Here is a 15,000-nt window from a genome sequence, read left to right as displayed (position 1 = left end):
AAAAAAAAATGTTACTGCTCAAATCCATGTCACAACTTTTGGTTTCCATGTTTCAAAGTTGACGTACTTTGAAACCCTTGTAATTTACTGAATGTAGACAAACAAGATGTGCAAGTATTTCTAATTCTTTCTCTACAGGCCAAGGATAAACATGGAATGATTATTTATCAGTGAAATCAATATGTCTGGTTAAAATGTCTCAGTAAAGAAATGTCAACTTCGTAGCATGGTACAGCTAGCTCTGCAGAATAACCCACATTCAAAAACAAATAGACTGCTAACGTTCCAAAATTCAGAATAAAAAAAGGAGTGTTAGTGTTTTGGAACGTTTAATTTGATAATGAACTTGTTTCAAAATTGTTGACGATACTCGTTTGCAGGCGATCTGTTGTTTAGGCAAAACAAAAACAAAAATAGTCTGTTTACGGTATCCCGACCGACCCTATTTTTTCGCGCGACCCTAGACTTTTTTTTTGGCATTTGGGAAAAAAAAAGTCTTTGTTTTTTGGCAAAATAACTTAAAAATATGGTTTTTTAGAAAGAAAAAAAACCCCGACCAACCGACCCTATTTTTTTCCCCTATGTTACCGTAAACTGACTTTTTTTGTTTTGTTGCTTTATCATCTATATCATTAGTGTTTTGTTTGTCTTTCTACTTGAGAGATCACTAGGTCGTCGTACTGTAAATGTAACGTTTTGTTTTGTCATAAATAAAACGTTCCAATGACCCTAAGGCCAAATCAAATACAAATATATGTTGGTTTAGGGTAACCCGACCGACCCTTTTTTTCTCGCCGACCCTAACACTTTTTTTCATTTCTAAATAAACCAAAAACTTTTGACACATTTTGTGAACCATACTGAGACTTAAGTACCGGGCCACCGTTGCCTCGCTTGGTGTTGATTTTGATTTATGTCTCTTTTTTTCAGTCCTCACTGGATGGGAGGCAAAGAACAAGTTCAGAATCTTGAACAGCTTGGGACAGCAAATTTACTTTGCTACCGAAGGTAAGTAGGCGTCAGTTTTACCCACCAACAAGTTTCCAGCCCTTACAGTTAAAACAAGAAATTCCTTCGAGGTAGGAAAAACACCCCCGTTGGTCAAAGGGAAATAACCATTCTCACTGCCACCAACTGAGAAGGTGATTTCCCTTTGACCATTAATATTTTCATCTATAAGTCCTTGTAGAATCTTAATCCACCAATAACTCCCTAACCGTGTGTTTGACTGGTCCCAATTTTTGTAAGGACCGTCTCAGGAATGTATAGAACCTGTTCACCAAGTTTGGTGACGATCGGTCCGTTCATTCTTGAGATCTATATGCGAACACAAACACACAAACACACAAACACACAAACAAACAAACAAACACATCGACCGAAACCTATACACACCCCTATACCGGGGGTGTAAAAATGGTGCACTAGCCTTTGGCTAGTGATTCTGAAAATGTACTAGCCAGAGAGCAAACTTTACCAGCCGAGAGCAATTCAAGTATTACGCCCTCACGGCAAAGTCATTAGGGGCATGTTCCCGGGTTTTAACCAGACTTTAGATGAGATACACAAGTGTATGCGTGTTTAGGTGGTATCAGCCATCTGCACTTATGGCAGGATGACCGAGGTCTTTTACGTGCCACTTTGGTGACACGGGGGTGGGGCATGAATCCCGTCTGTGGGTCTGCACATAAAGTTGACCCGTGTCCGTCCCGGCCCGGATTCGAACCTGCGACCGTAGGATCACAAATCCAGTGCTCTACCACCTGAGCTACCCGGGCCCCCACTTTACCAGCCAAACAAACACACTTTTTTGAGCAACTTTTACTCGCATTTGGCGAGTAGATGAACATTTCTACACGCCAGTTACATGATTCTACTCGCCATGGCGAGTAAAATACTCGCCACTTTCAGGCCTGATGTACGCCATTTATTAGCTGAAAAAAATCACACAGGTTCATCACCAAGGCTTCCCGCTACATGTATCTCAGTAACTGTCTAAAGCATGGCGCGAAAAAGAATAACAACAAAAAGTTCTGGAACAAAAGCTAGAAAAGCAACGCCATGTAAAACCAGTTGAATGGTGAACAATAATCCTGTGTTTATTTTATTTTGTTGTTGTTGACGGGAGGTTACACTAATTTCGTGTGTTTCATTTTAGCTTTGTTTTGAGCTTCGCTGAAAGCATTTATTTCCCATGAGAAATCATTTTGTATTCATCTTTTGTTCGTTTAAGTTTTGTTCATGTGTTTATTTTGTTTGTAGAGTCTGACATGTGCCAGCGGCAGTGCTGTGGTCCGCAGCGAGGCTTCATCTATCACTTCTCTGACAACAACAATCAGGTGTGTGTGTGTGTGTGTGTGTGTGTGTGTGTGTGCGTGTGTGTGTGTGTGTGTGCGTGCGTGTGTGTGTGTGTGTGTGTGTGCGTGTGTGATTGTGCGTGTGTGTGTGCGTGCGTGTGTGTGCGTGCGTGTTTGTGTATGTGTGCGTGTGTGTGTTTTACAGAGAGAGTGATAAAGAGAGAGAAAGAGTCCTTGCTTAAGTATCCATAACATTAAAGGCACAGTAAGCCTCCCGTAAACCATCACAGAGCTCCCAGAGCGTCTACATACAGTACAAGCATACTTCCATTTGAACGCTCACCGAACGGGAACATCCTGGCTGCTTTCTGTCGAGCGTGAGAAATTTTCAAAGAATTTATTTTCGTGGACTTGGTCCAACAACAATGGCGCCTCGTTTTGGTGCTGGACGGCTGTTATGATACCGGAAATCACGCCCGGACAGTAAGCCTCCCGTAAACCATCACAGATACTGTCAGGCTTTTACACACAGTACAAACACCCTTCCATTTGAACGCTCACCAAACGGGAACATCCTAGGTGCCCTACGTAAAGAGCGAGCAATTTTTAAAGAATTAATTTTGCAGATTGTCTCGAACACTTTTTGGACCCATCCTGAACTCAGGTCAAACATGAGTTACTTCCCTTCGGGTCTCATTCTCTCGATGTAAACTGGCGATAGCCGTGAATCGATGATTATCAAAATGTTTTTGGACCGTGGTGCGTTTTTGCGCTAGACCTAACTTTGAAAATCTAAATAATAAATTGACAGCTTGTTACACAAACATTCTTTAATCATAAAAGAATTCTTTTTTCATCAAGACAAGATCAGTACAATTCGAAGTTGTGAAAGTTTGAAAAAAGAAAAGCCCGGAAGCTGGGTCACGCAAGGGTCGTAGCAGACGACGGTTTATCAGTGCATATCGCCGTTCCTCTCAACAGTCAAAAGCCATCGCTGGAGTTCTTGTGAACCACAGCCGTTTGTTTCGTGCATAAAAACGTGCTATTGTAAATAAGCTCACATCGAGTCGCATTCAAATGACTAACTGACGACTTCATTGTGAAAAAGGGAAACTGGATCACACGGGTTCACGATGGCTCAGGGGTAAGATAAACCACGCAAAAATAAATTCTTTGAAAATTGCTCGCTCTTTACGTAGGCCACCTAGGATGTTCCCGTTTGGCGAGCGTTCAAATGGAAGGGTGTTTGTACTGTGTGTAAAAGCCTGACCGTATCTGTGATGGTTTACGGGAGGCTTACTGTGCCTTTAAAGGGAAAGAACCCACATTTATTAAAAACGACACATACAAAGCTGTTGATTGCTTTTTCTCACAAGAAATATGTCAGTGATTGCTTGAAGCCTATAGTGCGGCATCCGAGATTTTTTTCTCTCAATAAAACGATTTTTTTTAAATGCGTCAATGCATTTGCAACTTCTTTCTGTTTCAGGAAGTATTCCGGGTGAAGCGAGAATTTGAGTGCTGCAATGGCGTCGTGTGTTGTCCCTGTACTGGTTGCCGATACATGGCCACGTGTGAAGACAGGAACGGTCAGATCCTCGGCTACGTCAGCAACCTGTAAGTCTAGAGGAGATAAGATTTAGCTTTCTAAGAATATAGAGAATACTATATGGTTTGCTGTGTAAAACCAAATTAACACGAGTTTTGTTTAAAAAAAAAATTGAAATGCGAGCGAAAGCTGTAAAGGGAGGACTAGATCCTGAGGTACTACAGCCCATTTTAATGCGGAGACAAGACAAGACAAGACAAGACAAGACAAGATAACATAAAATAAGATAAGATAAGATAAGTCAATCTTCTTCTTCTTCTTCTTCTTCTTCGTTTGTGGGCTGAAACTCCCTCGTACACTCGTGTTTTTGCACGAGTGGATTTTTACGTGTATGACCGTTTTAACCCCGCCATTTAGGCAGACATACGCCGCTTTCGGAGGAAGCATGCTGGGTATTTTCGTGTTTCTATAACCCACCGAACTCTGACATGGATTACAGAATCTTTTCCGTGCGCACTTGGTCTTGTGCTTGCGTGTACACACGAAGAGGGATAAGGCACTAGCAGGTCTGCACATAAGTTGACCTGGGAGATCGGAAAAAAATATCCACCTTAACCCACCAGGCGCGGCAGGGATTCGAACTCACGACCTTCCGCTTTGGAGGCCGGCGTCTTACCACCAAGCCATTGCGCCCGTCAGATAAGTCAATCAACCGCGCCCAAGGCTGTGTGTGTTGTCCCTGTATAGGATGCCGGTTCTTCTCTACTCCTAGACGGCCAGATCTGTGATCACGTCAGCAACGTGTTAGTGTGGAGACAGGACTGGATGCGATGACGTGCATGGACAAGAGAGGGCAGTAGCGTTTCTATCAGCGGCAGGGTTCGTTTTAGAAACTCAGCGAAGATGATATTTGGTCGTAGATCGTTATGCTCGATCTAAAGATAGTCATCATGTTTTCTGCTCGTGTCTTTCTAAAACATAATATTCTGTCCAGGTTTCGGCTTTATCTAAACATAAAAGCGTTGTGTGTGTGTGTGATTCAGGCAGTTTTGCTGTAGCCCTCATTTCGCCATCTATGACGAGAACCAGGCGATGGTGGGTGAGGTGAAAGGACCGTGTTGCCCGTGCCAAAACATGTGCTGCACGGATGACATCAACTTTGAGGTGAGCATTGACTTGTGCAGCTGTGAAATTTCCCATGAGAAATTCTGAATTAAGATGGTGTTTTTTTTCTTCTGCGAAACAGTCAAGGAGGTCAAACTTATACAAAGTTGCGATTTGAAAATGAGGAATGCTTGAATTAAAAATCTTTCTTATCCTTCAAACCGCCCAGGATGTAAAAACAGAAAGAAAAAAAATACCCCCGAAACACATGAACAAAAACAGAATGATGATGATGATGATGATGATGATGATGATGATGATGATGATGAGGAGGAGGAGGAGGAGGAGGAGGAGGAGGAGGAGGACGTGTTTCACTAACACCCCTCGCTAGTGATTGGCCCTTACAATGTTTGGCAGAGGTTTTGCAAAAAAAGGTCACTCTTCCACAAACCGGCACGGTTGGCCTAGTGGTAAGGCCGTCCACCCGTGATTGGGAGGTCGTGGGTTCGAACCCCGGCCGGGTCATACCTAAGACTTTAAAATTGGCAATCTAGTGGCTGCTCCGCCTGGCGTCTGGCAGTATGGGGTTAGTGCTAGGACGGGTTGGTCCGGTGTCAGAATAATGTGACTGGGTGAGACATGAAGCCTGTGCTGCGACTTCTGTCTTGTGTGTGGCACACGTTATATGTCAAAGCAGCACCGCCCTGATATGGCCCTTCGTGGTCGGCTGGGCGTTAAGCAAACAAACAAACAAACAAACAAACAAACAAACACACTTTTCCACAACCCATACAAACCCGACAGAGATAGTTAAACAAAACATCGTCTATTGGAGTCATTGGCCACTTTCACACATGTTAATTTTCTTCCCGTGTTGAATTGCAGACAGCCCTTTTATGTTTTAGTTCATGTACAATTTATATTCCCATCTTTTTCAGATCACGGATCTGCAAACCAACTCCTCTATGGGCACGATCAAGAAGGTGTGGGAGGGTGCCATTAAAGACATGTTCACAGATTCCGACAACTTCTCTGTTCTTTGTAAGTTAAATCCGTGGTTTTTGTTTTACCCTATTAATTTTCGTTTTCTCTGTACGTTTTCTGCCCTACTTTCCGTTTTGTTTAAGTTTATCTACCCTGTGATCTGTTCTTGGCAAGTTTGTCAACCCTGTTGTCTGTCTTTTGTAAGTTTAGCTAACCTGTTTTCTGTTGTGTGCAAGATTATCTCCCCTCTTGTCTATTTTTTGCAAGTTAATATGCATTATTTTCTACTCTGTGTTAATGTCTTTGTGCCCTTGCTATTTTCTGCTCTGTGCATATTTATGTACCCTATTTTGTGTGTTCTGTGCAAGTTTATTCACCCTGGTTTCTGTTCTTTTAAAGTTTAGGTATATATATTCTGTTCTGTGCAAGTTTATCTTCCCTGTTTTCTGCTCTGTGCAAGTTTGTCTATCTTTTTACATTTAGTCAAGTTTTGACTAAATGTTTTAACATAGAGGGGGAATCGAGACGAGGGTCGTGGTGTGTGTGTGTGTGTGTGTGTGTGTGTGTGTGTGTGTGTGTGTGTGTGTGTGTGTGTGTCTGTGCTTATTCTTCATCATTTTCTGATTCCAAAATCATATAAATATGTTATATTTGGATTAAAAACAAGCTCTGAAAATTAAAAATATAAAAATTATGATCAAAATTAATTTTTCAAAATCAATTTAAAAACACTTTCATCTTATTCCTTGTCGGTTCCTGATTCCAAAAACATATAGATATGATATGTTTGGATTAAATACACGCTCAGAAAGTTAAAACGAAGAGAGGTACAGAAAAGCGTGCTATCCTTCTGTTAGGAAACGCTACCGTTGCTGAGCTTTGGTTCGGGTTTGTGTGTTGCATGTAGTTGACTTATTTGTACTTTGTGGGAAAGTACCGATATTATATTTTGTAAACACAATATTTATGCTTGGACGAGAATGCAGGTGAACTTTCTAGTCCTGTCAAAACAAGTTGTTTACCATGCTGTTTTAGTGTGAGTTCGTGGCGTTCGATCGGATTAAGGGCGTCGGCACCTTTTGATGTACGTCACAGAGAACGTCACCATTCTAGTCCATGGGCGGTTCGCATATAATGTAGTTGTATCATGTTCGGTCTGGAATATTCTCGAGATTGAGTATTTACTATATATGCCAGCGCGATTTGAATGTTAAAAAGCTTCTTTTTGAGTTCTGCTACGATGTGCAGTTGTATGTATTGAATGCTGAATAAATCCTCGAACTCAATTTGACGAGTTGTTTTCTGCTGCTGCGAAGACGGGCGACGTAGAATAAAAGAACACAACTATACGGCATTTGAGAACTTGTGGCAATCTCAAGTGTCGTGTAACAATTGGGGGCCAAGCCAAGGATCTACGTTTAACGCCAAGGGTTTTCCAGCAACAAAGACAGTCAAGACAGTCACAGGAGGTAGCCATCAATCGGGTGTATCCTGAGGGATCAGTATTGAGACTACGGAACCGTGGATTCGGTGTGACTGGTGAAGAGTTTGGTAATCGCCGCAGCTCGGTACGGTGAGCGACGCCGGAGTGTATCGGGATTACAGAGGTTAGCTGCCGTTTGGACGAGACGGACTTCGTCGCGGAGCTAGTGCATTAATACTACGAAATACGACTGGGGTACGTCGTGTACGTATCGTGAGCAGAGTGCGCCGTCACGTTAGACGAGGAGGGTGGCAGCCTGCGTCTACGAAGGTGAACAGCGACGAGAGAAGCATCGGAGGTGCAGTAGAGACTGTGTTCTTTTAGAAGACTACATTCGTCTACGTTCGTGGCTGTGAAAGAATACAGACGAACGCACCGGAAAAGACCAGAATGGCTGAGTTCTGGGCAAAAGGAGTTGAACTGGGACTGAAAGGCAAGCAGTTGACGGAGTTCGTCGAGTCCCAGACACGACTGCTGGCGCAGCGTGAAGAAAGACAAGCGCAGCGTGAAGAAAGACAAGCGCAGCGTGAAGATAAAGAAAGACAAGCGCAGCGTGAGCGTGAACGTGAAGAAAGAGAAGCACAGCGTGAAGAAAAGCAAATGGAGCTGAAACGCTTAGAGCTCCAGATAGAAATGGAGACCAAGCGCTTAGAGCTTCAGACAGAAATGGTGCGTGTTCAAAATGAGCACGAGGCACCACGCCAAAGAGATAACCAGCAGCAAATGCTACACAGGGCACCGAAACTTCCAGCATTCGCTGACGGGAAGGACCAGATCGACTGCTACCTTGCAAGATTCGAGAGGTTCGCTGAGAGTGCTAGATGGCAGCGCGACGACTGGGCGATTCAACTCAGCGCACATTTGACTGGGGCAGCACTTGAGGTCTACACTAGACTCTCAAACGATGACGCCAGAGACTATGATGTACTGAAGGAAGCTCTGTTGCGTTGCTACAACTTCACTGAAAGGGGCTACCGTCAACGCTTCCGCGAATGCCAGCCATTGTCTGGAGAGACACCGAGCCAGTTTGTGGAGCGCCTGTCGTCATACCTGCAGAAGTGGGTGGAGTTATCAGGTGAAGAGCAGTCATACGAGAGTCTGCGGGACTTGATCGTGAAGGAGCAATTCCTTAATGCCTGCCCGAAGGACCTGGCGACCCGCTTGGAAGAGCAAAAACTGCGGGGTTTGAAGGACATTACTGATGCTGCTGAGCGTTATCTCATTGCTCATGGAAGGACCCTGGGGACGTCAAAGTCATCGAAACCTTTCCAGAAGAGCGGGAACCAGGGAAACCAACCTGCCAAGGGACAAACTGAGTCCGCACCATCATCCAATGAAGGGCAGAACATAACGTGTTTCCATTGCAATGCCAAGGGCCACCGAGTTGCCAACTGTCCCCAAAAGAAAAATAACGGACATGTCAATGACAAAGCGCAAGAACATCGACGGAGATATTACGACAACAAGAGGCAAACGAGTGGCTCGAACCAACAAGTATGCGCGAGCAGCGTCATACTTCCAAGGGCTGCCGAGCAAGTGGCTACACCATCGGACGTTGAAGAATGTATATCTGATGGCCAGCTTCTACTCGCCAATGGCAGGTCAATCTCTGTCGTTGCCAGCGCAGCTGTGTCAGTGTCGAACATGCCCGTGTCGAAGGGATTTGTTGAGAAGCAGGAAGTGACTGTTCTCAGAGATTCGGGCTGCAATGGAATCATTGTCAAAGAAGATCTGGTGCCGACAGAGAAGTTCACTGGTGACTTCAAGTGGACGCTCATGGCTGACAGCAAATGCGTGAAGGCACCAGTGGTAAAAATCCAGATCGATACTCCATACTTCACCGGAGAAGTTGAGGCCGTCTGCCTGAAGAAGCCCTTGTACGATCTACTAATTGGGAACATTGGGGGTGCGAGACGTCCTGATGACCCTGATGTCGAATGGAGAATGGGCGCAGCTCAGCCTGCTGTTGAGGAGGAAGACCCACTGCCATTCGCGAATGAAGATATCAGCGAACTGTTACGAGATGACAGAGCAACTGTGCATCGCCGCGACCAGCCGCAGGTTGTAAGCGCTGTGACGACCAGAGCCCAGGCGAAGAAGGACAAAACAACTACGCCACTCAGGGTCACCAACAGTTCTGCAACTGCTGTCGTGGACAGGGATCGGCTGATTCAGCTACAGGAAGCTGATTTGACCTTGACAAAGTACAGGAGTCGTCCTGTCAAGGTGATGACTAAGGGCGAAGGCACTGTGCACTTTGAAGTAAAGGCCAAGATCCTGTACAGAGTGTTCCAGCACCCGAGAGTCAACGGTGGGAAGCCATTACGTCAAGTTCTGGTGCCTCAACCACTTAGGCGCCAGGTGATGGAGGTGGCCCACGACTCTATTATGGGAGGTCACCTGGGGGTCAAGAAGACATCGGACAGAATCCAGGCTGCGTTTTACTGGCCAGGACTGCATGCAGATGTGACTCGATTCTGCCGATCGTGCGATATTTGCCAGAAAACCATACCTCGAGGAAGGGTCCCGAAAGTGCCGTTGCAGAAGATGCCTTTGATCGACCGACCTTTCAAGAGGGTGGCCATTGACCTCATCGGCGAGATCAAACCGCCAAGTGAAGAGGGTCATCGTTGGGTACTGACCCTGGTAGACTATGCAACCAGGTACCCAGAAGCCGTGCCTCTGAAGAAAATTGACACCGAGACTGTTGCCGAGGCACTTGTGGACATTTTCAGCAGAATTGGGGTTCCTGAAGAGATCCTCACAGACCTGGGGACACAGTTTGTCTCTGAATGCATGGAAGAGGTCAACAGGCTGCTGAGCATTCGTCACTTGACTACGACACCCTATCACCCGATGTGCAATGGGCTGGTCGAAAAATTCAATGCGACGCTGAAGTCCATGCTGAAGAAACTATGCAGTGAGCAGCCAAGGCAGTGGCATCGCTACATCAATGCCTTGCTGTTTGCATACAGGGAGGTGCCACAAGAGTCCACTGGATTCTCCCCGTTCGAGCTGATGTACGGGCGGACCGTGAGAGGCCCGATGCAGATACTGAAGGAATTGTGGACGAAAGATGTGGACACACCTGAAGTGAAGAACAGTTACCAGTACGTGTTCGAGTTGCGAGAGAAACTGGAGGAGACTCTCGAGATTGCTCGAGAGAACTTGAGAAAGTCTCAGGATAGTGGAAAGCACTACTACGACCGCAAAGCCGTAAACAGGAAGTTTACACCAGGTAACAAAGTGCTGATACTGCTTCCCACTGATCACAACAAACTACTGATGCAGTGGAAAGGCCCATACGAGGTTGAGGCCGTGGTAGGGATCAACGACTACAAGGTGAATGTCGGCAAGAAGTCCAAGATCTACCACGCTAACCTCCTGAAACTGTATGTGGAGAGACCTCCGGAAGCAGTACAGGTTGCAGCAATGGTGGAAGAACCAGCCGAACTAGACGAGTTCGACGGTGAGGAACTACTGGAGTTGGGAGACCTCCACAAGAAAGAGGGAGTGGATGACGTCAAGCTAGAACCTGACCTGACAGAAGATCAGCAGAAGGAGCTGCATGATTTTATGGGCGACTTCACCCATAGGTTCTCTGATGTTCCAGGCTCTACGTCCTTGGTCGAACATGAAGTCCACCTCACATCTGACGTTCCTGTTCGCTCAAAACCATACCCTATCCCGTTTCAGGCTCGGGAATCCTTGAAGAAGGACATCGACAACATGTTGAAGATGGGGGTCATCCGTGAGTCATCATCCCCTTACTCATCTCCCGTTGTTGTTGTCAAGAAGAAAGACGGTACAAACAGGGTATGCATTGACTTCAGGAAAGTGAATAAGATCACCGTGTTTGACCCTGAACCAATGCCGACGGCGGCTGATCTGTTCCGACGGTTGACTGGCAGTAAGATCTTCTCAAAGATCGATCTCAGCAAGGGATATTGGCAGATTCCTGTGCGCGAAGAGGACATACCAAAGACCGCCTTTGCAACTCCAGACGGAACGTATGAGTGCCTGCGGATGCCTTTTGGCATGGTGAACAGTGGTGCTACCCTGAAGAGGGGAATGCGAAAAATGCTCAAAGGAATGAAGAATGTTGTGTACTACTGGGATGATCTGCTAGTCCACACGGAGACCTTTGCGGAGCATCTGGAGACTTTGAGGGAACTGTTTTCCCGCCTGACAAAAGCTAATCTGACCGTGAGACCCAGCAAGTGCATTTTGGGGACCGACAACGTTGACTTCATAGGTCATTCACTGAAGGAAGGTCAAAAGGGGCTTTTGTTGGAAAACGTCACCAAGATCCTCAATGCGCCACGTCCTGAAACCAAGAAGCAGGTGCGATCCTTCCTTGGATTGGCTGGGTACTACAGAGAGTTCATTCCAAACTTCGCCGCCATAACGGCGCCTTTGTCGGACATGACCCGAAAAGGATGCCCCAACCGAATACTCTGGGGACCAGCTCAGGAGAAGGCATACCAGACCGTGCGCGACCTGATGTCACGAGACCCGGTGCTACGCCTTCCTGATACTGCCAAAGAGTTCATCTTGCGTACAGACGCATCGGACGAAGGGATCGGCGCCATGCTGATGCAAGAGCATGGAGGTAAACCGTTTCCGGTCAGCTATGCCAGCAAGAAGCTGTCAGGAGCCGAGAAGAACTACTCGACCATGGAGAAAGAGTGTTTAGCCATCGTGTGGGGAATCAAGAAATTTGAACTCTACCTCCAAGGGGTGAAATTCGTGCTTCAGACTGATCACAAACCCCTCACCTACCTGAACTCTGCAAAGTTTGTGAATAATCGTATCATGAGGTGGGTGATGTACTTGCAGAACTTTGATATGCGAGTGGAATCGATTAAGGGTTCAGACAATGTTGGAGCAGATTTTCTCAGCCGAGTATGTGAGTAAAACTGTGTTCATTCTCCAACAGACTAATGTACATACCTGGATTTCAATCTGTTATGTATACATAATATGTGTACAGGTAGCGTTTCAATGATTGAAAGAAATTAGGTAAATTTCTTCTGGTGTTGGGGGTAATGTTAGGAAACGCTACCGTTGCTGAGCTTTGGTTCAGTTTTGTGTGTTGCATGTAGTTGACTTATTTGTACTTTGTGGGAAGGTACCGATATTATATTTTGTAAACACAATATTTATGCTTGGACGAGAATGCAGGTGAACTTTCTAGTCCTGTCAAAACAAGTTGTTTACCATGCTGTTTTAGTGTGAGTTCGTGGCGTTCGATCGGATTAAGGGCGTCGGCACCTTTTGATGTACGTCACAGAGAACGTCACCATTCTAGTCCATGGGCGGTTCGCATATAATGTAGTTGTATCATGTTCGGTCTGGAATATTCTCGAGATTGAGTATTTACTATATATGCCAGCGCGATTTGAATGTTAAAAAGCTTCTTTTTGAGTTCTGCTACGATGTGCAGTTGTATGTATTGAATGCTGAATAAATCCTCGAACTCAATTTGACGAGTTGTTTTCTGCTGCTGCGAAGACGGGCGACGTAGAATAAAAGAACACAACTATACGGCATTTGAGAACTTGTGGCAATCTCAAGTGTCGTGTAACACCTTCTCAGCGCAACTACTACCCCGCTCTTCTTGTCAATTTCACTGCCTTTGCCATGAGCGGTGGACTGACGATGCTACGAGTATACGGTCTTGCTGAAAAATTGCATTGCGTTCAGTTTTATTCTGTGAGTTCGACAGCTTGACAAAATGTTGTATTTTCGCCTTACGCAACTTGTTATTCATTATGGAAGAGCTGTTGTAGGCTTCTTGTTCTTCTTCTGCGTTTCGAGAGCTGTTATGTAGGATCGAAGTGCCAGAGAAAATGATACATTTAGAGCTAACTGTCAAGGAGAGCTTAGTTTGAACTGTTTCTGGTTTTTATATTTAGTCAAGTTTTGACTAAATATTTTAACATCGAGGGGGAATCGAAACGAGGGTCGTGGTGTATGTGCGTGTGTGTGTGCGTGTGTGTGTCTGTGTGTGTGTGTGTGTGTGTAGAGCGATTCAGACTAAACTACTGGACCGATCTTTATGAAATTTGACATGAGAGTTCCTGGGTATGAAATCCCCGAACGTTTTTTTCATTTTTATGATAAATGTCTTTGATGACGTCATATCCGGCTTTTCGTGAAAGTTGAGGCGGCACTGTCACGCCCTCATTTTTCAACCAAATTGGTTGAAATTTTGGTCAAGTACTCTTCGACAAAGCCCGGGGTTCGGTATTGCATTTCAGCTTGGTGGCTTAAAAATTAATTAATGACTTTGGTCATTAAAAATCTGAAAATTGTAAAAAAAAATAAAAATTTATAAAACGATCCAAATTTACGTTTATCTTATTCTCCATCATTTGCTGATTCCAAAAACATATAAATATGTTATATTCGGATTAAAAACAAGCTCTGAAAATTAAATATATAAAAATTATTATCAAATTTTTTTTTTCGAAATCAATTTAAAAACACTTTCATCTTATTCCTTGTCGGTTCCTGATTCAAAAAATATATAGATATGATATGTTTGGATTAAAAACACGCTCAGAAAGTTAAAACGAAGAGAGGTACAGAAAAGCGTGCTATCCTTCTCAGCGCAACGAATACCCCGCTCTTCTTGTCAATTCCACGTGCACTGCCTTTGCCACGGGCGGTGGAGTGACGATGCTACGAGTATACGGTCTTGCTGCGTTGCGTTGCGTTCAGTTTCATTCTGTGAGTTCGACAGCTACTTGACTAAATATTGTATTTTCGCTTTACGCGACTTGTTGTTCTTACCAGCGGTCAGTTGGTATGTTTGGGGGTTGTTACAGTTCTTACTGAAGTTTTTTCTACACTAAGTATAGTAGCAAATCATGACAATGTATTAATAAACCACCATATTATATACACCTACTGACTTGCTTTAAAGGGATATGTACTTGATGACTATACACGCTAATTGCTTTACCAACAGCTGGAGACATGCTAAATTAAGTTCCCTGCAAAATATTGTGGTCTAGGACCCCTTCAATGTTGAGATATGTTAATTTTCATTTTGATCTGGATCGTCCTATTTATAGATTTGCCAACAGAGGTAGCGTCTTTGTTTACATCCAAAGTTTTTGAGACTCTAAAACAAGCTGTAATGCATGTATATGGTCCGCGCATGGCGACATATCGTAATTACATGGTCTTATGGTGCGTTTGACATCGATTATGGGCAAACTACACTTTGTAAACACGGGAGCGCGTACATATGCCTTTAAGTTCAAAACATTACATTGGAAAAGTTTTTCTTGTTTTTGATTGACACTGACACTTGTAGAATTTCATGTGGAATAAACTGACTGATTGACACTGACACTTGTAGAATTTCATGTGGAATAAACTGACTGATTGACACTGACACTTGTAGAATTTCATGTGGAATAAACTGACTGATTGACACTGACACTTGTAGAATTTCATGTGGAATAAACTGGACTGTTGTTGTGTGTCTGTCTAGTTCCCATCAACACTGAAGTGAAGAAGAAGGCCCTTATGATTGGAATGGTCTTCATTATTGTGAGTCTTTTTTTATT

At 44.4% G+C, this 15,000-nt stretch overlaps 1 protein-coding gene across 1 annotated transcript in view; it reads left to right on the top strand.

Annotated features, from left to right (window-relative positions):
• LOC138954217 (phospholipid scramblase 2-like) overlaps nt 1–15,000 on the top strand; it is a gene marked incomplete at its 5' end in the record, with an annotated part of 20,071 nt that overhangs the window by 1,526 nt on the left and 3,545 nt on the right. Inside the window, 6 exon segments of the mRNA XM_070326115.1 lie at nt 931–1,008; nt 2,263–2,339; nt 3,787–3,914; nt 4,890–5,010; nt 5,889–5,991; nt 14,925–14,983. Coding sequence (XP_070182216.1) covers nt 931–1,008; nt 2,263–2,339; nt 3,787–3,914; nt 4,890–5,010; nt 5,889–5,991; nt 14,925–14,983 — 566 coding nt within the window.

This window comes from Littorina saxatilis, unplaced genomic scaffold, assembly GCF_037325665.1.
Source record: "Littorina saxatilis isolate snail1 unplaced genomic scaffold, US_GU_Lsax_2.0 scaffold_636, whole genome shotgun sequence".
Taxonomy (NCBI): Eukaryota; Metazoa; Mollusca; class Gastropoda; order Littorinimorpha; family Littorinidae; genus Littorina; species Littorina saxatilis.
The sequence above is the reverse complement of the archived record's forward strand: the minus strand, read 5'-3'. Positions and strand labels throughout refer to the sequence as shown.